Genomic DNA, 24,582 nt, shown 5'->3' on the forward strand with positions numbered 1-24,582 from the left:
TGGTCTGGCTTCAGGGAAGTTTATTAGTGTTGGTGACCTTTATTCCACCTGGTATTTCAGTGGGCATTGAATCAAAGGAAGCTCTAGAGTAAATGTGACAGGATTAAGAGGGATTCTTACAGCATAAAAATAAACAAATACACTGAAAACGTAGTAAATAGTCTATTTGTCTTTAGGCTGAAAGATTGTTAAGGCCATAGGGGCAAATGGCTACATTACTGAGAAAATAGAAGTGAGATGTGAAATACTAAGTGGGTATCAGTCTTGTTAGCAGACTCTAATACACCAAATTTCCACTTTCAGCATAACAGAATGAAAGCAATGAATTGTTTTAGTGTGTAGCAGTGCAGGGATCTCGGATTCTGGTCAGAATATGCCCCTTATTATAATTTCAAGGATAATAACAGCTGATTTTCTGGGCCTGACTGCTGTTTCCCATGAGTTGGCAGCGAAACATTTTGCCCTGAACCTTTGTCCCAAAGTCTATGGTTCTCTTTATAATGCTGACTTTATCTTGGCTGCTGTCTACCCATAGTCTAATAAGCATGTTTTCACATAAGCCTGCATGTATTTTAACTTCTCATTTGCTTTGCTCTTGAAGAAAATTAAAAGTGTGACAGAGGTTTTTTTTTGGGCTGGAGAAAGACAGGCTTAAAGCACAACTCCAAAAGCATTTGCCATCAGTTGAATGCAGAGCAGTTGTGCCAGGTTGACTTACTAAAGGGAGAGTAGCTGACAAATGAGCTGCTAATTTTATCTTTCAGTTCAAGAACTGTGTTTTCACCATCTTGGCTCTGTGGGGTAGCTGAGTGCTGTGTTTTAAATTGGTGGATGGGGGTACTCTTACAGTGGGGATGCTAATGTTTTTTGGTCTGGATTGGGTTAGTCAACGGATTTGCTTGAGCTGTGTTTCGGTATGCAGCATGTAGCCTGTCTGACCACTGGAGAAAGTTTGGGTTTTAGTTAATAATAAACCCTAGATTCAATACTAATCTGCTGTGGCTGAGCTATAGTGTGTTTCTGATCTTTGCTTCAAGGTGAACCAGTAATTACTCTATCTTCTGTTAATTTGCTGATTTGCAGAGAAGGCAGTATGGAAAGCTGGCTTTGGAATCAGCAACTGCATCATGTAGAACTGCAGCACTCGTTTAAAGAGAAGGGGGGCAAAAAGCCAGTAGTGGGTTGATAATTTTGCAGAAATAGCCTAGGGATTAAACATCATCTAAACTGTCAGCATGTATGCAGGGATTTTCCTCACAGCACAGTGTGTTTGTTCTCTGTCTTGAGCCAGGTTTTAACAGGGTGCAGTATAATTGGAGCTGAACATTACTCCACGGTCAGGTTGCATATAGTGAAATTAAAGTTGTATAAGTAGGATGGAATGAATGTTTGTGAATTACATGTTTGTATATAAAAAATGGGGGAAGGGCGCTGAGATAATGCATTTTAATTTTCTTTGAGTGTTCAGACTTCATAATGGCAGCCTTTCTTGCCTTCTTTCTAATGTTTTGCAAGTGCTAGTACATTAGATTTTGGCCTGTATGTGTGGCCTACAGTGATTACCTTTGGGATGTAGAGGCTAAAATATAGTTGGAAAAACATGTACAAGCAAAAGAGTGGGGAGAAGGGGGAGAACCTAATCCTTTCATTTTAGAAACAAAGTCTCAAGACTCATTTTCTTCAGGCAAAATGGTAAAATGGCTCTTCATCCATGTCCACAGGTCACAGAAGCTTTTGCAAAATTATTATGGCCCTGTTTTTGAAAACAAAATGTAATACAGGGACTCTCTAGAATGGTTCCCCAAATAATGCAGGAGGGGATATTGCTTTATTGAGACATAAAAAAATAAGTTTTCTAACACTGTGTCAGCATCTTGCCATCCTAATGTGCCAGAGACTTTGTCACAGAGACTTGGGTTAATCATTCTCAATGTTCTTTGTGAATGCTGGTGTCTGACAACTTGGAAATGGTTGCTTCTGAGTTGATGAGTTTGGAATATCACTGGGGGAAGAGAATTGTACGGAGAGAGGAAATGCATAGACACACTCATACCCATTTACTTGCAGCTAAAGAGCTGCTGAGAATGGATTCTGCTTTTTGCTTGTTTTCAAGCTTTTACTAATGATACTTAAGACAGCCAGCAAAGAACTTCAGTAGGAAATAACACTTGGGATAAAAAATATGCTTTCCCATTGGTCATTCAGAGATGTTTTTTGTACTGTCTTGTCACTGGAACTTGCATCATTCTAATGGAAAACTGAGTTTTAATTTTGAGTGCCAAATCATCTTCCTTTTAATATATAGGCATTGGTGCATAAGCCATGCCTGGCTTCCTGATGAGGCTGTGAAAATGCCCTTTACATCATCCAGTAGCTATCCTTGTGGACAAATTGAGGCAAACAGCTTTGGTTCCTGCAAGAGTGCCATTTCATCCTTGGCTGGAACAGTGGTGGCTTTGCTCAGTGTCTCAAGGGCATACTTAAATCAGGTTGAGCTCTCTTGGTCAACTGCATTGTTTTTGCTTGTGGTTTGACCGTGGTTCCTCCTGATTCTCACCTGGGCGGAGAATGATGGGGTTCATAATGTGTTCTTTTGGAGTCACGTACATTCCTGCATTGTCACCTCTTTCTTGCTATGATCTCATCAGATATTGCAAGCTTCAGAAGGGTGGGGCCTGGCTGGTGTGCCTGGATGGGATGCTTCCAGCAGAAACACAGGATGCTAAAGGAAATGGTGCTGGTGATTCAGTAAATGCCACTCTTCCTTCTGAGTCAGCCGTGGAGCAGAACATACAGCCCCTACAAAAGGGCACCAAGATAGTGCCTTGCTGTCAAGATGGGGTGGAAAATCTGAAGTTCTGACAACTTGTGCTATTAAAAATCTTTCAGAAGAATAATGATGTTTTCCCATATATTCTGACGGTATTCCAGGAATTACTTTCTGGTCAGCTAAATTCCTCCTGGCAGTTTGAGCTCCTTGCAATTGCCTTCACTTCCTGTCCTAAACTGCTACTGCTGAGTGTCTGTGTGCTGTTAAAACAGCTGCTGTACTTCTATGGTAGTTGAAAAGGCCTGTTTAAAAATTCAGAAGTTTCTGAAACTTGCTTGAGGGATCTATCAGATGATAAATGTATAAATGCAAGTTATTCTGTTAGCAGCGTCCTTTAGTACTTGGGATGGATTATGTTTTTCCATCCTCATTACTGACAGCTTTCTAGTCCTTTTACATTGATATTCCCACTGATTGTTTTGTTCTCTTTTGTCCACAGGAAACAAAAGAAGAGAAGTCTTCCTATACCTGTCCTCTGTGTGAAAAGATTTGCACTACACAGCACCAGCTAACTATGCACATTCGTCAGGTATGCACACGACCAGCTCTTGATTTCTTGCTTCTATTAAGAGTGTTTCATCTGCCAAGTTGCATTTTGCAGTGGTGAAAAACAATTCCATGTGTAAGCCAATGAAATGCTTCCATTGTTTTGCTTTTATTTTTGCCTTCCCTTGAATTTTCTTCAAAAAACACACCCCACAATCCTAACCCTGAGGTGGGTAATTTTCCTCCCTTCCTTGCCTGGCACTCCACCCCCCAGCCAGTGGCTCAAACAAGGATGTGTGTCCTGTTCTGCGTAGCTTAAGGTATCCTAAAGATCCGGAAAACCACTTCCATCATGGGGCCTAAGTCCTGTTTCATTATCCTGTTTGAGTACAGATCTTTTTACTGGTCATGCAAATTAAGAAGCAGGAAGACATGATTTTTTAAACCAACTTAGTGTAGAAGAGCCTCTACATATCTTTCACAGGATATAGCAGTTTTGGGAGGCTTTTTTTTTTTTTTTTTCTTTTCTTCTTCACTGAATAATGCGCTTTTTTGTCAGCTACAGGCCTGTTCTTGCTCCTTCTGAAATATATGCATACTTAATAAGGAGGTTTGCCCTTTTCTCTAGCAGAAGGTTTTGCTTTGGATGCTAAGGTGTGGTTGATGACTGGCTTCACTAGATACTTACTATTTCAGTTTTTCCTCCTGTACCGTAATTGTTACTTAATTATTTTTTTCTTACTCTCCTGGAGTTTTTTTTGGGGGCTTTTTGTATATGAAGAAATCTTCAAGTCTCTGAATGCAAGTAAGAAAGAGTGGTACATCTAGCACAGTAGCTAATGGTCATAACTTGACCTTGTAATGCATTCTTAAGGAAATAGAAGTCTGCGTGTACACTCAGAAGCAGTTTAGTTTTATTGTCTTATTATGCAGTAAGTTTAAAATAAATATCTTTAAAGAGTATTTGTTTTTAAGTGTCCATCTTCTGCTGTGAAGTTCATAATTCCATCCTCTTTCCTTACTGCTCATACAACCCCTAACCACTGCACAGTTTAAAGTATCCCAGGGTACTGTTTGTCTGATGGGTTGTTGCTGAGTCCCTCTGTATCCTGTTTTGCTGCAGACCCAGCAGAAATGCTGCATTGCAGGCTGTATGAACAGTTTCTTGTGCTGCTGGTGCATTAAGGGGTTAAAGATGAGGGGGGAGGAGGGGGGCTGGAGTTGAGGGAGGAGGGCTGGGGAGGAGAGGTATCTACAGGGCACACCTTCATATAAGGTATTGTGCCAAGAGGCTCTTCAGAGTTGCTTAATTTAAGATGTTTATAGTTCTTGCTGATATTTTACTGGCACTTCAGAAGAGGCGTTCAATGAAAAAAAAAATCATTGCTTTCTCCAGCATAACACTGACACTGGAGGGACAGACCATTCCTGCAGCATCTGTGGAAAGTCTCTGAGCTCAGCGAGCTCCCTTGATCGCCACATGCTGGTGCACTCAGGTGAAAGGCCTTATAAATGTTCAGTATGTGGACAGTCCTTCACCACCAATGGAAACATGCACAGGTGAGTTCTGATCGTGCCCCAGGAGTTTGGAAAGGATCACAGCTTAGGGGGCTGTTTTGTTTCCTTGGAGGGACTAGCAGGCTGACTAATGACACTTGGGCAGGAAATGTGGAGTATCTGTGACCTACAAATGTGGCATAACACACACTACAGCTACTAGGATGCTTAAGTAGTGGGAGGAAATCAGAATTGAGAAAGACCTTCTAGCTTTCTTTAAGTATTACCAAGAGTTGTTATAGCTTTTTTATTTTTTCTTTTTCAGTAGTAGTAGTATGACAAATGGATTTTTCTCAGGGGATAAAAATATATAGCCAAGCTTCTAATTTCGTAGCTTCAGAGTCATGGATTCATCTGGGGTTTTGTTAGGGTGTTATGTACTTAGATATTCAAGTGCCATCACAAAGATGCCTCTTCAGTATTGTTTTTAAATACATACATCAATATTTGTTTGCACTACAGACGACTTACTGCACTATAGGTCTGGCAAATTCTCTGCAGCTCAAGTTTTCAAATGCAATTTCCCTTGTAGGGATGTAACAATATGTACAGTAGTCAACTGAGGAAACAAAATGTTAAAGCACATGGATTTTCCTTCTCTCTCATCCCTTGATTAACTATTCATTTATTTGCATGGGTGGAACATCTCAGAACTGATTAAGACTTCATGGATTCCCACATAGCTTTAGTCCCCATATCAAAGAGTTTACAACCTACAAAGAAACTGTAAGATGGGTGGAGGAAAAGAATATTGCTTACAAGCAAAAGGTTTTAACCGTGACAGAAACGGTAGTTACCGACTGGTTCTGTGTGGAAAGGAAGACGTCTTGTTTCCCTTGATTATTACCAATAATTTTCCAAGCAGTGTGCTAGAGGTGGAATGAAGGGGTGATTTTGATAACAGTAGGAAAGATAACATAATCCTGCACAACAGGAGCAGTACCTGCTAGCAGCGTTACCTTTTCTGTATCATTTTGCTCACGTTAAACGCTTGGGTGAAAAGAGAGGGAATGCAGTTTTGTAATTCCATATTAATTTAATTTACAATTGATTGGAATTGGGGAGATGTGGCAAGATAGATAAAAATGAGAAGGGAAAACCACAAAGAGATACTGGCCTCGGGCACTGAATAAATCATACATCTGACTCATCTGACCAGAGGTGTTGTGAGCCACGTTTGCCAGGTTGGGTCATTACTCTGTGTGACGTGTGGAAGGCAGGGCCACTGCTGAGTTGCAGCTGATGCCACTGTCAGTATCCAAGGGTGACTTCCAGTGGTGGAAGTCTGGGATGGTCAGTCACTTGTGTCTGGCGGCTTGCTGAAGGACTGTTTGCGTGGTTTATTTGGGTTTTTGCTCACTGGGCATCTCTTACACTCCCTTAGAAGCAGGAAAGGGAGGCTTCCCCTGAAACTTCACTCCAGACCTATAAGACATTGATGTAGTCAACTTTGCTTATGCAGGTTTCCCTGTATATCAGCTCTTACCGTGGCAAATTTATAGCCAGAATTGCCAGACTCAGTGACTTGCCCAAAAGAAGTAGAGATGAGAACTTTCTGATGAGGAGATAGTTTGGTTTTAATTTTTTCTCTTAATAAGATGATGCCTGAAATTACGGGGATGGAGTTCTGTATTTACTGACAGCGCTAAGAAAGACCTAAGTTCATGCCAGTGAAATCTTGATATTAAAAGTTTTCTTGTCTGATAGGTCCCTGTTGGTTCTGTCAAGCTCCTTCCTTCTGCAGCAGCAGAAGGCTGTTCCTGAGCTTGGTATCTCTGCAGCGAGTGACCCCAGACCCATGACAAGCAAAATTCTGAGCACACTGAAATGTGCTGGTTCTGCTAAAGGAGAGTTGTGGTTGTCAGACTGTGCCTTCTGGTCTTTCTCAGTGAATAACCTTTTCTTGTTGTTATAACTGACTGTAATGCTGGATCTTGTTGCTGAGGGAAAGCATGAATGTGCAAGTAGGCAGATGAGGATAAATGCAAAGTGAAATCAAATTTTTTATCTGGTGTTATGGCATACTCACGAGGAAGATGTTCATTTTGCCCACCAGTACCTCCTTCTGAAACAGGTATTTCTGGTCTAAGATGGTCTGAAGTAGATTTCTTTTTCAGGCATCTCAAATTTAGCTGGAGCATCATGTCCAATGGACTGTCAGTACCGTGGCTGAATGCATCTCACTCAAAATTACTCCTGCCTCAGGATTCCAGAGCAAGGACCTGTTTGCCAGGTCCTGCCTCATGTGTAACTCCTGCAGGCCACATCTGTGGTGGTGCCATGTTTGTTCTTTCGTACCAGCTAGATAATGCAAGTCCATCTTTCTCCTCTTTTACTGCTCTCTATTTTTGCGCTACAGTATCTAAGTAGTGACAGATGTATGTCCAAACCAGCCAAAAAAAAAATTCTTATATTCCCCTGGTAGCCAGCATGGTAGTATCCCTGGACTATTGCACAACATGGGGTCAGAGAGAGGAGTTACTGGTTTAGAAGAAACCTGTGATGTGCTGTTAAAGAACCAGTGTAAGTTGTGAAGATCCTGCAGGAGCTTCCCAGGATTTAACACCAAATATGCTTAGTTTATAGGAGAGGAGTGAGGGAGAAGGTGGTCTTCTGGTATCTGAATGGGGGGGAAAAATGTGTGAGCTTATGCCATGTCCATCCTCTCTTCTCTTTTTTCCCCTCTGCCATGTTCTGGTCTTATTTATGTGTCTATACTATTCTTAAATCCAGACTTTTAAAAGACCTTTTAGGGAAAAAAGTTCAATGGAATGGTTTTGTCAAGGGAAATACTGTGCCATGGTAGTGCTTACTGCTGCTCCATCACAGAATGAAATTTCTGATATATCTTTCAGCCTCAAAGCAGCCACAGCATTAGACATTCAGCTGAGTAGAGGAGGGAAGGATACAAGTTTTGATTGCTTTTTTTGGTTAGAAAATTAGTACCGATGTTGCTACACTCTCAAATGCCAACCATCTCTATCAAAAGTATTTTTTCACTACCTTCACTTCACCAAGGGAGAAAAAAACTCCAGAGCTCTTACTTGATGCTCTTTTGCATTACAGTAAAACTTCTGTGCAACAGCCAAACTTTTTTGGAGTGAGTGAGAACGCTGTTTCCTGCACATCTCTTCCTTGAGTTAGTGTAGCTTTGCTGGGGTGTTGCATGTCCTCTTCACTTGTGAAATCAATGCTGGCCTTCCTGACTCCCACAATACATGCAACACTTCATTTGTAAATGAGTCATAGCCTCTCACATGAAGTCAAATTTCTTTTTGTTGTGCTCCTTGGCTCCTCGTCAACAAGTTAAGTTGAATGGGCACAGCAGACTGGGGTGGAGGGGAAGGCTCTCTTGTGCAATACTAGTCAGAAAAAGAGGTTAAAACCTGCCTCCTTTTCTGACCAGTGTGACTCTTGGCCAAGATTTTCAACAGGGAACTTTGAGCCCAGGGTATCTCAGAAAACTCTCTTAGAGGCTGCCAGGCTATTCAGGAGTGACCTGAGCCTTCTGTGGGGACAGTCACATTTGGAGAGAGCAAAGGTCTCTGGAGAGTGCTCCATGTCCGGAGTAAAAAACTGATTTTCTCATTCTTTCTGATGTGCTCTCAGACTGTCTGCTGCTCCTACCGTTTGTGGAGGGTTGGTACAATCTGATAAAACAACTCAGAGATCTGTTAGTGCCTGGTATCAGCATCAGGAATTGCTCTGGAGAAGACCTAAAGATGATACTGAGTTTTTCAGAGTTTATAACCAGTATTGGAAAGAGCAAGTCTTCTTGGAAATAGCAAGCCTTCTAGAATCAGGAGCTGATTAGGGATTTAGGCCCTTTGTTTTCATGAGGCTTTTTAAGAATCTAGAGGAAAGAGTTAGAGCACAGTAGTTTTGAGTTTAATATTCCTGTAACTGGCACTTGTAATGATCAGTACATAAGAAAATCAGCAATTTAGGATATGCCTCACCCTTTGCTAGAGAGACAGACCCTGTAGCTTTCTCTCAGTCACAGTGAATTAAAGTTGAATACTCATATCTCTATCAGGAGCATAAACTATATGGAGGGGAAGGGGGTGTATAAAGAGTTTCTGTAGCTAAGAGCTGGGGATTTCCAGTGTATTGTCTCCACTGAAAAGATTGCAACTGCTAAAGACTTTCCCAAGGTTTTCCATCTGTACTGTCATAGTAACTCCTTAGGGAGTTTATCTGTGAATAATCCCAACTCCAAGAAGCCCTTTTGTCATGGACTGTGACACCAAATAGGAGGTTTCAAGTCTCTTACTCCATCTCTGCCACTGCCTCTCCCCAAAATGCAGACAGAGGAGTTAGGCTGCTGCTGTGGTTTGTGAGCATTAGGAAGGGACCTTGAGGTAGAGAAAAAATTTTACTTGACTTACTGTGTTGCATTCAAATAGAACGTGCATCAGCCTTCAGTGGAAAGGGCGATGCCTCCACTTGCTCCAAAAGTGATTCCTCTGGGGGTAGGATACTTTGCCAGCAGTTCCTTTTCCATTTCTGTAACTAAGGATAGTCTGAGCCTATCACTTTAAAGTCACATTTTCCTCCCTGCCAAAGACATGCTCTCCATGCAAAATGTTAATGGAGTATAAATGCCAAAAGGGAGGCGAGAAATGACCTTCCTGCCAGTTTCCAGTGGGAAGCTATTAAAGGCTCTGTGGCAAGTATGAAAAGAGTAAAAGGATAATATATGTGTTTCAGCCACAGCTTTCCCAGCTTGGTAGACGGAGGAGCATTGTCCATGGCTGGTTTTCTCCAGACTGTTCATGTAAGGCTGGTAATGCAAACTAACTGAAGAGTTTCATTTGGAACTAAATGTAGCAAGTGTCTACCTTCTTTCTTTTCTTCCATTCCTTGCCCCATACATGACAAAATTATTTAGCATGGCTTTTTATTTACATCCTGCTTAGGTACTTGTGTGCTGTTTATGTACCATCTCAGGAGCAGGTCTCAAAGTTTGGGGATTTTTTTTTTTTTTTTTTTTTTTTTTTGGCACATGTGAAACACCACATGCAACAACCACATGCAGAAGTCTTTGAAACTCAGATTGGAAGATCTGGATCACAGAAGCTATGCTTTGAAGCATTCTTACAAAGGGTCCTATCAAAGAAGGTATTTCTTCTTTTAATTAAGAAGGCACTTTCATTTCTCGATCTTACTTTCAGTACTAGATAGTTTTCCCAAACTTCTGATTTTAATACACTGTGGAAAGATAAACAGCTGTCTTTTTAATTAAGGTACGGTACTATTCTGATGTTCAAGTCTTTCTGAAACAACACTTCATGTGTGCACCTGTGTGTTGCTGACTGAGTTTCTTGAGAAAGATAGAAAATGCACATGCTGGAGAGTAATCTGTGAATTCTGACGTTTTAACTGGCCCTCTTTGCTGGCACATGAAGAGTGTGCATGTCTGGAAGACTGTAATACACTGCTCAGAGAATGAGTGTTGGACCCTGATAAAGGCATAGGGCTTGAGATGCATACACTTCAAAGGTTTCCCTGCTCCCTTCAACAAGAGTCAGTGTGTCATGGGCAGGCATGCACACAGGCCACCTGTGACTCTGCAAATGTCCAATAGGCAGTGTCTTCAAAATCTGGCTGAATCTATCCTCTCCCTGCATTCCACCTGTGAATTGCTCCCATGTTATTTATGGCATTGGCCTGCTTCCAGTACGTTGTGTGTGCTTTGTGGGGTGCAGCGCAGTAACAATGCCCAGCCTCTAAGTACAAATAGGATCTCTGTAGTCCAGCACGTGCAGGCTGGCATTTGCTTAAGATGGGAGTTTTGGAGGCAGAGCATAACTGCATAAATGTGATGAAGACCTTTTTTATTTCCCAGAAGAGGGGGGGAACTGCCTTGGTTTGCTTTCTGGTGGTTTGCAAGTGGAAATTTGGTGTAGCTTTCAAAAACTGAAGGTACAAGATCTTGAAGCTAAAAACAAATAGCCAAGGAGCTCGCTACACAGAAAATGATTGACAATTCACACGTGTGAAAAGGCTGTCCCTCATTGTCTTGCACAATAGAAAAGTCTCTTTGGTCATCTCCTAAGGAGCTTTTATTTCAATGTAGTAATTGGTAAGCAGTGCTCTTAAATATTAAGAACCAGACTGTACTTCAGGCTTTTAAATCCATCTCTTATATGTGAGAGGATGATTTAACCACTGTCAGCATGCTAGTGAAAGATAAGCTTCAACAAATGCAAGTGCCCTAATTCTTCAGCAGGGATAATGAACACAAAGGACTAACTTTTGCTTCTAGTAACTGATGACTGTAGTTGTGGGATGCAGGTGAGATGTGATAGCTGTTTTGCTTTTCTCTGCAGTTAAAAAAGTTTGTTACATTTTTTACTAGCATGTTTTGTAAATAAGGAGGAGGAAACAGGTGGAGGAAAGCTTTTTGGCCTCTCTTGTCAGCAGATAATATCCAGAATATGTGTTTGGTGTTCTGCTGGGACCCCGATGTTTTGCAGAAAGTTACATTAGGAGGAAAGGAAAGGAAAGGAAAGGAAAGGAAAGGAAAGGAAAGGAAAGGAAAGGAAAGGAAAGGAAAGGAAAGGAAAGGAAAGGAAAGGAAAGGAAAGGAAAGGAAAGGAAAGGAAAGGAAAGGAAAGGAAAGGAAAGGAAAGGAAAGGAAAGGAAAGGAAAGGAGAGGAGAGGAGAGGAGAGGAGAGGAGAGGAGAGGAGAGGAGAGGAGAGGAGAGGAGAGGAGAGGAGAGGAGAGGAGAGGAGAGGAGAGGAGAGGAGAGGAGAGGAGAGGAGAGGAGAGGAGAGGAGAGGAGAGGAGAGGAGAGGAGAGGAGAGACGGAAGAAAAGGAAGGAAGAGGAAAGGGGAAAGGAAAGAGGAAAGGGGAAAGGAAAGAGGAAAGGGGAAAGGAAAGAGGAAAGGGGAAAGGAAAGAGGAAAGAAGAAAGGAAAGAGGAAAGAAGAAAGGAAAGAAAAGAGGAAAGAAGAAAGGAAAGAAAAGGAAAGAGGAAAGAAGAAAGGAAAGAAAAGGAAAAAGGAAAGAAAAGGAAAAGAAAGAAAAGAAAAAAGAAAAGGAGGCCTTTTCAACAACAATATGGCAGTAAGAGAAGAGTCTGTTTCTCTGTGTCTTTGATTTGAACTAGGAGTCTACAGTATTTTTAAGTGCTCTAGGAAGAAACTTTTGTCTGTCTCACTGATGCTGAGTAGATTTGCTTCTGGAAAGACTATATAAAAACTTTTATTTAATTCATGTGGTTCACAAACAGGGTGCTCAGAAAAACCCCTCCACCAGTATCTTCAGCAGTAAAAGACTCTGGATGACCTGTGCCACAGAACCACTGTGAGCCCTCAGAGCTGAAAGGAGATTCCATGATTTCAGATGTGTTACATGCTGCTTGTAGGCTTGGACAGTGTCCCCCTTCAGTTATCATTAACAAACAGCAAAGGAAGTTAACACAAAAACATGAATGCTGAGATCTGATTAGAATCAAGCGAAGCAAGGAAGTGCAGAGTTAAGATTTATATGCAGACCTTAATTAGCTCCATTGTTCTTGAGAACCTAAGCGTACACAATGAGGAACATTATACTTGCATCTCCAGAGCTCCTCGGTACCTAAACATAAGACTTCAGTGTGCTTTTCAGTCCTAGATTTTCTCTGTGTGTTGCCTTTAAGCAATAGCAAAGTCTAATCTTGTGCATTGTAAGGTTGTGGGCTCTTATGTTTTGGTTTTCTGCAAGGCAAAAAAGGGGACACTTAATGAGTTTAGGTTTCTGGTGTAATTTGTGTCGAGGAGAAGGTGGTCTGACGTGGCAGGGTAATGCCGCCCTCCTCACGGGCAGTAACATAAATCTCCCGTATAACAGAGTGTATTGAGCGTAGCTTAGTGCTGCTTTGTTACCCATGTCACAGTTCAAATAAGCACAAGCCACTTGACAGATTAGACTCTAGTCTCAGAGCACATGGCAGTGCAAGACCTTGATCTTTCCACATAAGTACCCTTTCAGGAATATCACCTCCTCTGAAGGTCTAGTATTCTCAGGGATGTTTCCTCCCCTTCTCACCTTGAAGAGCTACAAAATAAATACAAGCTTTAACTTAGCAAGCACTTAGAAAATCCACGTGGTCTTTGTGAGGAGTTGAGGTGCTTTTAGTCCTCTGCCATAAACCTGACATGTGATTCCTCTGGACATGTTAGCTCTCAAGGTTAACAAATAACATGTTGTTTTGTTCACTTTTTGGTTGGTGATTTGTCTTGTAGCTTGTATTTCAGTTGGCTGATTCTGTGTAGAAAATGCTGGTGGTGAGAAAGTTTGCTGAGACAGTTTGTATGTTAAAGTAATCTTTGTTTAGCCTGTTGTGCATGCACATCAGAAATACTTGCATCACTTCTCCTATGAACATGTATTCCCTGTCCTCTTATCCTCTGAAAAGATTCCTGGGCAAAGTACCCACAAGAATGAGGAAAAAGTCTATCATAAACTGCATTTGTGGTTGCTGTCACTCCACCTTCAATGTATGTCTTCCAGCTTTACCTTTTTTTCCCCCCAGTATATAACCTGCTCAACCTGTTCTAGTTCAGCATGCTGGAACCAGCAAATGGTAGAACATACCCCCCTTCCTCCCCCCTCAGGGTCAGCAAGTTTTTTCCTCTTTCTTTCCTCCCCTCTTTTAAAAATAGGCTATTCCATAACAATAGATTGACAGCTAGATTGGGGAAAGCTTTTGTAGCTGTTTAAAAAAAAAATAAATTAAAAAACGAGGGGAATCTTATCATTTGGACTTAGTCAGATCCTTTCACTTTGGTTGTTGAGCCACGATGGTCATATGCATGATGTACACAGCTTAGGCAAAGACACAGTCTTTAAAGTAGTAGTGCCATTATACAACTCCTAAATAGCACACAATATACAAATACTGCTTTCTGTTACTTGAGGATATCTGTAGATATGCCAAGTTCTTCAGGCTGGTCTCTTAGCTGAAGTTCGCTAAACACTCTCAGTGATTTTTTTGTAAATCCTCAGTCAGCTTTCCAGTGCTGACTCATGTGGAAAAGATACCTTGAAACAGAGAAGGTGTACAATTTCTTTGTGGCTCATTTTTTACACCAGGACACTTCAGGGGTAGCTTTTTTGACAGTTTCAGACAGAGGGGAGAGAGAGTAAGGTGACAATAGTTCACGGACTGAATGAATTCCACTTGAGGGCTAAAGTTCCCAAACTCTTGTAAAGTAGCACAGGTCATGCAGGGAATTTTGTTTCCAGTTTGACTAAACAGACGTCTAACAAGATGTGAAACTTCTTCTTAGTGCTTCTCTTCTCAGCAAGGGAATGCTGTAAGGAAGGAGGACCACATGTTCAGGAACAGGAGAGGAAATGGGCTGAGCACGTGAAAATGCTTTTGCTAGGATGCCGTCCTCAGCGCTGGGAAGTTTGCAGTTTGTGTGTGTGCAGTGATAACCTTTTACTTCCTTGCCTCTTGAGATACTTGGTGGCTGCTGATACCGGGGTAACGTGGAGACCCTGCTTTTAAGGAAGATGTGCTTCCCTTATCTCGTGCAGCTTCCTTGCATGTGTGCGTGTGTGTGTGCGCATTTGTGCGTGTGTGTGTTAGGGAGAGATACTCGGCTCCATCTGCGCAGCGTCCCCAGCAGTGCTGTGGCTGTATGTTTTTTCCTTCTTGAGCTCTGTGACGCAGCAAGTTGTTCTGTGCTCTGCCATCAGGATTGCTCAACAGAGGAGTGTGAGAAGGAACCAACAGCAACAGGGCTTTGCCTGATTCTGGGAAGTAGCTGAGGCTTATGTTTGCTTGGTTAGGAAAGGGGTGTGGTTCTGGAGGGGAGGCAGGACATACCTAGGACTTCTTCGACTGTGTTTGCTCTTTAGGATAAACCTTTTTCCTGTTGTGATATACTTTTATCTAATTTTCTCTTTCCTTCTCTCTCCTCTTTTCCCCCTGTTACTAAAATTTAAAATGGCCTTAATTGTCTTTATCTTCTAATAATACTTGTTTTCTTTAGACATAAAGTTTCCTGAAATGTCAGCAGCAAAGTAACTGAATAAGGTTATATAGTGTGGTAACTAAAGGACATGCCAGAAAACCACAAATCTCCAAAAAGATTGAAGGAAACAGTTCAGAATGGCCCAGGCCAGATTTTTGGTACACTTCAAAAAATATTACTTGTGCCTAATTTTACTGTTGTTAATACACTTTTTTCTTTAAGCTTAAGGAACTACGGTGACTTGAGAAAAAGATCTTGTTTAATTGTCCCATAAAAAAGTTTCTTACAGCTTAGAAGTCTTCTTGCAGTATTTGGCATTGTTAATTTAGGTCTGCTCTGAACATAGTGTAAACTGTGTGTGACAGCTTGGTGAAGTGGTACTAGGAAGCTCACACTGCATTTCCTTCTCTTTGCTCTCCCTTATTCCAGGGGTGATGCAAACTGCTTTCTTCTGTAGTCCTTTGGGAAGCTTTGGTTTGGAAGCATGGTTTGAATCACTTCCCTGTCACAGCATCATCAGGCAAATATTTGTCTCCCTTTTTTTCTTTGAGGTGTTCTGACAACGTTGCTGTTAGGGAATAAGAGAAACTTTGAGCCAAGCTGGGAATGCAGTTGTATCAATTTCAGCCTGTTTGAACTTGCTGAGTCTGTGTAGCAAGTAGTTGTTTAAATGTGAATACAGCATAATTATTCAGAAGTGGTACACCCCCTTCGTTGGATTTGTAGAGCATTGCCTTTCCTCTCACTCATGCTTACAACTTGCCTTTATTCACAGCAAAGCAAAATTTTTCTCTAGGATAAAAATATAGAATGCTCTGTGTGCATGTGTGTGTATTATATATCCTTAGGTATCATGTATTTATTCGAAGCTGTGTGGCACTGGCTAACGTTGCAGACTGTCCCGGTAGCACTGAAAAGAGATTTGAAATCTGTCATTTGAATTTAATCACTGGTGGCTTTTTCAGTCTTAGCACACCCAGCCTGTTTTGGTGGACCCGAATAATGGCACTTGTGTCATTCCAGTGATGCTGTCTGCCTGGAGAATCTCACTGTGCCGGGAGCCAGGCACTGCGGCAGCCGCTCTGAGCCGGGGAAGGTGCTGAGGGCATGTCTGTGTGGCACCTGGGGGATGCCACCGCATGCTGCTGTATGGGGAGGCTCCCCAGGGCCACGTTAGCCTTGGCAGACAGTGCGAAGAAGCGCTGGAGACTCCATGAGGATAACGAGGTGTGCCGCTGTGCCGGCAGGATGGCAGTGCCTGGCTGCCATGAGGATCTCTGGCTGGCCTGCTTGCAGACATGTGCCTGAAACGGGTCGGGGCGCCCCAATCTGATCCTTCCTGGGACCTGTTCGCCCCACCCTACCCTTTCCCTGCATGTGCTGCAATGACTTACCTGCCAGAGTAGTCACAGAGACCTTGCTGCTCAGCTTCCTTCTGTCTGTCCCATGCTGGCTACCACTAGAATATATGGGGGTGCTTGGAATTTGTTTAGAGATCGCTCTGCAGTTGTAAGAGGGAGTTTCCCAGGTGTTTGGGATTTTGTCTCATGACTTGCTGCAAAGAATGGGTGTGTGTCTGAGAACTTTTTGGGCCATTTTTGGGTTTTTTTTTTTTTGAGGATACAAATATTAAGCCAAAGACAAACAGAAACTTGTCCTAGTACAGATCATGTCTGATTTGCAAAATTACATACATCTTTTTTGGTTCCTGTGATTACAACTGGCAAGGGCTGAGTGGATTGCTCTTAAGTGGGTGATGTTGGTAATTAACACTGGAAATGCATTGTCAATGCAGATTCTCTACATGTTTTAACAAACAAACAACTGACTAAACTCTTTCAACCAAGGGCATAATGTTACTGCACTTTTGACTTAAGTTTCAGGCATAATTAGGAGACTCTTAAGGAGGGACTTAGCAGCAGGGTTTTGAACGATTGTTCCTAAAAATACTGCTGCTTCACTTTCTCTCTGTTTAGGATTTACTTCCTGTATGCATCAAATGGCAGGAGCTTTGAAGAGAAGTTCCCTGTGTTTTCCTACATTTCCAGACAACTTAGCCTGAAGTATCATTTTTTAAGAAGAATGAAACAAGAAACAGTGACAAAGATAATGTGACATAAAAATATCTAAAAGGAGTGTAATTTTAAAGGCTGTCTTCTCTTTCTTTATGAGATATTTTCCATTTCATGAGGCCTGAAGTACATCATGGTCCAAATTTCAACCTGTCTTGGATGCATCCTGCACTCACTCTTGTTTGTTCTGATACCATGGCACTAAGTCAAAGATTTAACAAAGCAGACTGTATTTGTCTGATCAGAGATGTTTAGTCATGTTCTGAAGGCTGGACTTTTTTCTTTTTTATTAAATATGGAAAAGGGGGTTTAAAATGGATTCTTTGGAGTTTGTTTACTGTTATTTGGGAGGAGCAATGTATGTGAAAGATCTTGAGACACAAAACAGTGAAAGACATAAAGCAATTGCATCAGCTAAATTGTACTGACCAGCTCAGTCCTTCCCAGACTAGCTTGGGAACTTGACCAATTCTTCTTGTTGAAAGGCAAAAAACAAAGTGTACTGTAAACAAGGTGAAGGATGGAAAGCACTGATTTTTATTCTTTGTCTTTGATTTGAATGATTGGATGTGTGGCTTCCTTGTCTTCAGATAAGCATCAGATGTATGAGGATTTTCCACTTGGTTTTGATACCAAACTGCCTAGAAATCACGAGGGAGATGAGGAATAATTATATGCAGTACAGTAGAGTATAGGGTACATCTAGTGGTAAAGTGGAGAAACTTATAATAATATGTGGGATATGAAGCCAGAACCTGAACTTGATAGTGTCAGATGATCTCTCTGGACTGATAATGCCCGGATTCATTGGCCTCCCCACCACGTTTCCACAGACGTGAGAGAGGAGGAGGGTGTTTATACATACACTGGATTCTGTGCTCAATAATTAATCTTGATTTAGATGTTGGGACTTTCCCAACCAGGCCTCAGTGAAATTGCTTGCTGCTCCCCCTCTGGACATGCTGCTCCTTCTAATCAGACCTACCTGGCATAAACCTCTCTTGACTGAAAGCCAGCAGTGCTTGTGCTGCCATAGTCCTAAGGGAGAGGCTTAACCCTGAACCCTGCTCAGGGACTGCAAATGCACCCTTTTGTTCCATACCTTCCTTTAGGCTGGGCCTCCAAGCCAGATGGGCCTTTTTTCTTTGGGACCTGAAGCACATCAGGAGGCATGGTAACTCAAGGTGCAGCTACAGTGTACTTTTTTTTCTCCCCAGAATTAAGAGGTGAGGGATTCCCACGCATGCTGAGGGATGATTTCTATCCAAGATCCAAAGTGGTGCTGATCAGGTTATCTGTATGCAAAGCAGAAGCTCCTGGTTTTGTTCATAATTCAGTGGGACCCAGAGCCAGAAGCAGCTGCATCTTGCATTTGCCTCCTTCAGGATGCTTTGGCTGCTTATTCTAGCCTTGAGCCAGCCAGTCAAAACCTGCCCACGTTCTGGTTTTGGCATTGAAGCTGTAGGCTGCCCTGTTTTGAGACCTCCAGAAAGCTTATACGATCAATATGCAAATCCCCTTGGCATTAAGAAAATACATCAGCCCTTTTTAGAGATGTGGTAAAGACTGGGATGTGACCAGCAGGAGCTGCATGTCACTTCAGCAGGACACATGCTCCCCTGCCCTCCCCATGAGTCATCTCCCATAGACGTGGTTCCCAACACCATCCACAAGAGAAAAAGGAAAAAGGTACTTGAGTTCTGCATTTGCCTATTACTACAGAAATCTCATCTTCAATGTGAAATAGCAATATATTCACTTGCTGCTGTTTTAGTAGAATAGTCAACCTCCTGAAATCATGCTCTGCATTACAGTGTGGGGCTGGAAAATTTTCTTCCCATTTGTCTTAAAAAAGGGAAAAAAAAAAAAAAAAAAAAAAAAAAAGGGAAAGAAGCCAGGGGAATTCTTGTGCAGTATCATCTTAGTCATCCTGCTCATGTGACCCTGAGAGGGGAGAGGAAAGTTGTGGCAGAAGAGGGGAAGTAGAAGGTGATTCTTAGGGGGAGGATGGAATGAAAGGCAGTCAAGCACTTGAAAAAATGTGACTTTGTTGGGAGGGCGGACTGGCACACAGTCCTAGCACAGTTGGATCCTCTTGGCTCACCTGTGAAATTCTTTGTGTGAGGGGGAGGGAAGAGATTATGAGGAGAGCTTTTTCTCATACAGCTGTGCTGTGGAAAGCATAGTATATAGCAAGGTATTTCCTTTTCTTTTGCATAGCAGTTCTTAAGTATTAAGAGTTTAGTTCAGAGGTGGATCAGACCATGTTTGGAAAAGACTTAGTTTCCTCTTAGTTTAATTTTTTATTTATTTTTTGCAAATTTTTCTGGTTCTTTCTCTGGTCTAATTTTAAATAGAATTCCACCACTTTGAGAGGTTAATTGAGGCTAGCTAGCACTCAGTGTAAATGACTCCTCCCTAATACAAAGCTCAAGTTTTTAATCTCCTTCCTTCCCGGTGTGTATCATGGTTGGATTTTAGTGTTCCACCCTCAGCACTGTCCCAAGTGTATGTGTACTTGCATGCATGCTGGGAAGACTATGAGGTGCAGTTTTCAGGGCTCTGTACCTTCCTGAGCTTGTCTGGTGTACTCTGATTGCTCTGTAGAATGGCTCAGAGTCACAGTTCATTGATTTAATTTAGAAAAAGAAATCCAAGTTTTCATCCACTGTGGTTCTGGATGTCTCCTGAGCTGCAGTAGTGGTCACTTTAAAGCTGCTGGCACATGTTATTGTAACTTGCATCTGGAACTGAATATGAGCATTTGTGTGCATGTCCTTATTTTGCCCTTATTTATTTTTTTTTTTAGCTACATTTTCACTTAAAGTGTTGAGTGTTTATTTTTTGGAACTGATTAATGTCATATCCTTTTTCTTTATCACTGTAAGATGCTGAAAGCCAGCCTGACTTATGAGCCTGTCTTTTGCATTCCAAGTATGCCAGTGTTGTCAGGCCAAAATATGTTGTTATAGTCACAAAAGGTAAATAACTTCAGAGCACAGCTTTGTTCCTGTTCTCCTTATATCTTGGCAGTCTAAACAATGAGGTTGAACATTTTCAGTGTTACATGTAAGATCTAATCAAGGCAAACTCTTCTAAAGGAGTAAGGCAACACAAATACTTTCCCCCCCCCCCCTCTTAATTATGGTTAGGAAACTTTTTAAGTAGAAGAAGCCTCGGTGGAGGGAGTGTTTAAAAGAAAGGTTGTGGATGTGACTTGGCATCTACTGAAGTTCAACCCATGTTGGGTGATAAGTGTTGTCTGGAGGCAGAATGACATCCATGTTGCAAAGTAAAAGAGAGAGATGAAGATTGTGTCTATCCTTTGTACTTCTTGGCCTTATCTTCCCGCTTATCTTGGGCTGTAGCTCTAGTAATCTTTTTCCTCTCCACCCTAAATTTGATGCAGTGAAACTTGCTGAACCTGCCAAAGGAGCAACCTGCTGGCTGTAATGTGGGCAGGTTGTGACTCTCCTTGAGAACTCTGGAACCTGCTGCTTTGCTTTCAGAATTTTCCATTTTTTCCCTAAATGATCACATGCATAGAGCTATCACAGCGGCTGTGATGTTTGACCTACCCAGTAAAAGTCAAAGGTGCAGTCAGGGTGTCTTCCTGTTTATAGCTCAATAGCTTAGGCTGCTTCCTTTCAAATATGTGAAACTAAAACATGAAGAGATCACCACAATCCTTGCTGTGGTATGGATTCTGCTGTGACTTTTAGGACATGGCAAAAGCACACATGTTGCATGAATGAGAACTGCAGGCAATTGGGGCAGCCCATGACTGACACCAGACACAGCAAAGCCCCCATCACTGGGGTGCTGTACCCATGTTAGCAAGCCCTACCTTACTGGCATACCTGACACTGCAAGCACAGCTGAGCTGCTTTTGGGACTTGCAGGAGCCAGTGTGTTTGCATGCATTAAGTCATGCCAGGCAGAGGTGCCAGGTTGGGCTGGCACTAACCTGGAGGTCCCAAGGGTTTTTCCTGTTGGTGTGCTGTGAATGTGCCATCACACCCTCCTCAAGCAGGAGCCATCTCCATCAAAACAAGCACAGTTCAACAGGTGGAAAAACAGCAGGAAGAAAGAACTTAGCCCTGAGGAAGCTGTTTTGCATACGTAGCTGCTGAACAGTTGTGCATGCTTGTGAATGGTTGGAAAGAGGCTTCAAAAGAAAATGGGAAGAAAATGTCCCATTCCCACCATGTAGCAGTTTTTTTGTTGCTTGTTTTCTGGATGAACGTGATTTAGTTTGACTGGTTTTGCTCCCTAGCTATCTGAAAAGTAACTGGCCAGGTAGAGTTAGCTGTGCTTCAGCTGAGCTGCCAGAGGCTTAAGCAGTCAGGCCATGTATGAGTGCCTGGGGTGCAGGGACAGACAGGCACAGCAAAAGCCTCTGTCCTTACTTTCAAGAGATCACTGAAACTGGAAAATAGTTTTTTACCAAAAATAAATAATAAAAGCATAGACAAAGAATCGACCTTCCAGGTTTTGCTGTGCCTGTGCAGTTGAATATTTTGATTTTTTGTTCCAAGATGCTTTCTGAATTTTATCTTCTATCATTGTGGACCTTGAACAAATAACTGTTTTCTTCTCCCTTATTCTTGTGTGAATACAGACAACTGCAGCTCATGCTGTTGTTTTATCACCCATGAAAGAAGCTCTAGCTAAAACAAGAAGTTAGATCAGTGTCACAGGGGAAAAAATCCCAAGATTAAAGAAAACGAGGCAGCAGAGTATCTGTAGGTGCCTTCCTGCAGATTTTGTGAGACAAGGTAGCTCTGGATTCATGTGGCTAAATCAGTTGCTTTGGTGCCTGTGATGCCAGAGCTACCAGAGGGCCAAGGCAGGGGAGTGCACAGCACTCTGTATGCTGTGTCAGCACTCCGGGTTTTCTCTGGCTTCTGTCAAACCTGGAGAGAGCCAAATGCTCAGACATTCAGCATTTCTTCTCCTCCCATGTGGGTGATTGGCAGGGAAAAAGGTCCGAAAATTTCAGCAGCATTTCCATGAAGTATCCAATCTGCTGGGTGCATCTGCACATAGATGTGACTGACGGGTGTCACCAGTGTCTGTCCACCATTCGTGTGACCAGTGGGAGTTACTGGGAATGTGGGGAAACAACAGGCTTTTTCCTGGTGTACCTGATCCTCCAAGCAGCCTCAGCCTTGATGGATGCTGAAAGCAGACAGCAGCTAAACAGCCATATTAATCTTGCATCTGTCCTGATACCTGTGGTGCTTTTGGCATGAGGCTGTTCCTGCACAACACCCTGCAGTTTGAGACAGGCTATAGTTTGAGACAGTGATTTAGATGCCTTCATTTCTTTTAAAGCTTCTGGAATTGTGAAAGGAAATGTTAAAAAAAACATTGTGTGATGAGACAGTCTTCCCAGCAGCTCTAGTGGAGTCTGCTGTGGGTCAGTTTGGTCCAGTGTGTTGTCTCGAAGCATCATTCCCTTGGCATCCAAAACTAAAACAGATTTTTATGTCATAACACCAAAGCAGTTATGAGGACGTGCAAGACTTGTCTGCATTACAACATTCTCTCATGTTAGAGCATGATAGTGTGCTGTCATGTTAAATGGCACTGTCCTGAGCTGAGTTGTGACTGTGACTTCTGAAAGATTTGTCCAAGTGTCATTAATATTGACTCCATTGTGTTTCTTTGAAGTCAGTCATATGGATAAATGGCAACTCCCTAGGAGCATACATTTGATTTATTTTTCAATGGCAATATAAATCTGAAGTGAGGCTAAGGGCCCCACCTTGAAAAGAAAAATAAATTAAATGTGAGCTTTGAGTTGTCAGAAGAAGAAGCATGGCAGCAATACTTTCCATCTAACTAAAGGGAGCTAGACAACTGTGTCTTCCTCAGGTTGCAGATACAGAAAACCAAGAGGCAAGTGGGTCAGGTAAACAGATGTTAACGAGATTGCTTCCTAAGTAATTCTGTCCCTTTCCCTTTTCCTGTGTCTTTGTGACAAGAAATAGTTGTTTTCCTGGGAAAGCAGGTTTGTTAACATGCCTTGGCAGTACAGAGTTTTGCAAGCCATCCCTAGTGCACTGTAACAGTGAGACCAAATAATCCTGACTTCAAAGCTGCGCTTGAAATTTGATGTTGGGGTCCACCATTGTGTTAAGGATGAGAAGAAAACGAATATATTTAACAAATGTTGCTCTGGTGTTGGCATATACTGTGTCAACTTCTATACAGAGAGCCAGTTGAAGATGAGGTGCATTTTGCAACTGAGAGAAGTGGATTCTAAGCTGCAGGCTTTTGCTTACCAGACTGCCACAAGACAGAGGGGGTGGGTATATGGATTGCTGAGCAGGTTTAGGCAGAACCAGGACCTCGTGGATGATGGGAATGGTCGTGGTGCTGATGTAAATAGATGTTAGCAGAGCAAGTGTCATACTTTGACTTGGGACATGGGCGAAAGCTTGTGGGCTCCCTGCTGCAGCCCCTCACAGGCCCAGGCACTGCAAAGGTCCTGTGTTGGATCATGCCCCAGCTGTTTTTCCGAAGTTCAGGTCAGTTTATGGGATCTCTGGTGGTATCCTTTAAAGGCCAACCTTAGAAGTGGTGTTGGCATTAAAATTTACATTTGACTTCCCGCCTTGGATTTGCCTGCTGACAGTGTCTTCTTCCCCCTCCTGCTCAGGCACATGAAGATTCATGAGAAGGATCCAAACAGCACAGCAAGCACCACTCCCCCCTCGCCACTGAAGCGCAGGCGATTGTCTTCGAAACGGAAGTTCAGTCACGATGCTGAGCTGGACAGAGAGGACAGAACACCTGCAAAAAAGGTTCTTTACAGGGCATGAAGCAAAAGATGTTCCTGGTTACTTCCTAAATTGTCAGCTGTTTGGTTTGTGCAGTCAGCGTAGACGTGTTACAGCTCTGCATATGAGTTGCCATGCTTATCCTGTGTAGCCAACACAGTTGTCTGAGATTGAAAATTAATTTCTAATTTCAGAGATTGAAATAATTAAATTTTTAAAACTCTTGTTTAAGTTTTTGAATTTTCTTAGGATTTATAAATAATTATTGTTGGATGACAACAAGATGTGCTATTCTTTTGCTACTGCAGCTTTTCCTCTAGCTTTCCCCCCCCCCCCATTTATTTTGTAGTATTCTTGGAGGATGGTGATTTAAACTTTTAAAAAAACAATGGTTACTTCCAAAGCAGCAGCTAAAGTCTGCTTTTGTCTAGATCTGGAGGGAAAAAAATCTACAGTATATTTCCCTTTCACAGAAGCAAAATCCTGCCTTACTGGAGTTGCAAGAATGACCAGAAAATATTTATTTGAAGGCTAGACGTTTCCATTAGGGCTTTGTTTATGAAATATTTTAACACATTTCAGTCATTTGTACAAAATGTATGGTGTCTGCCAAACTTAATTCTTTCCTCTTTCTATCTCTAAATGGCAAGCTAGTAGCAGTTCCATTTAGCACAGTATCCCTTGCTCTGTGCATGCTTTTCTCCCTCTAATCAGAAGAGAAGTATAGAAAAAATGCAGAAGTTCATTGCTTCTCCCTGAACCACTTGACTTAGCAGTTGGCAGTATCTCAGTGACATAAATAATTTAAGCTGACAGCTCCCCTGGCTTTCTAAAGGGGGAGGAATGCTAGTTCAGTGGTATATAAACACATGAGTTT

The 24,582-nt window shown here is 42.1% G+C and overlaps 1 protein-coding gene across 9 annotated transcripts in view; it reads left to right on the forward strand.

Moving 5' to 3' along the window:
- The window catches only part of RREB1 (ras responsive element binding protein 1), a 138,270-nt gene that overhangs the window by 78,119 nt on the left and 35,569 nt on the right, over positions 1–24,582 (forward strand). For all 9 annotated transcript variants that reach the window (XM_086901021.1, XM_086901039.1, XM_086901080.1 and 6 more), the window contains 3 exons: positions 3,270–3,359; positions 4,713–4,876; positions 23,585–23,729. In XM_086901021.1, the coding sequence (XP_086757147.1) occupies positions 3,270–3,359; positions 4,713–4,876; positions 23,585–23,729 (399 nt within the window). The remainder of the gene's footprint in view (positions 1–3,269; positions 3,360–4,712; positions 4,877–23,584; positions 23,730–24,582) is intronic.

Source organism: Cyanistes caeruleus, chromosome 1 (assembly GCF_971803275.1).
Source record: "Cyanistes caeruleus chromosome 1, bCyaCae1.hap1.1, whole genome shotgun sequence".
NCBI lineage: Eukaryota > Metazoa > Chordata > Aves > Passeriformes > Paridae > Cyanistes > Cyanistes caeruleus.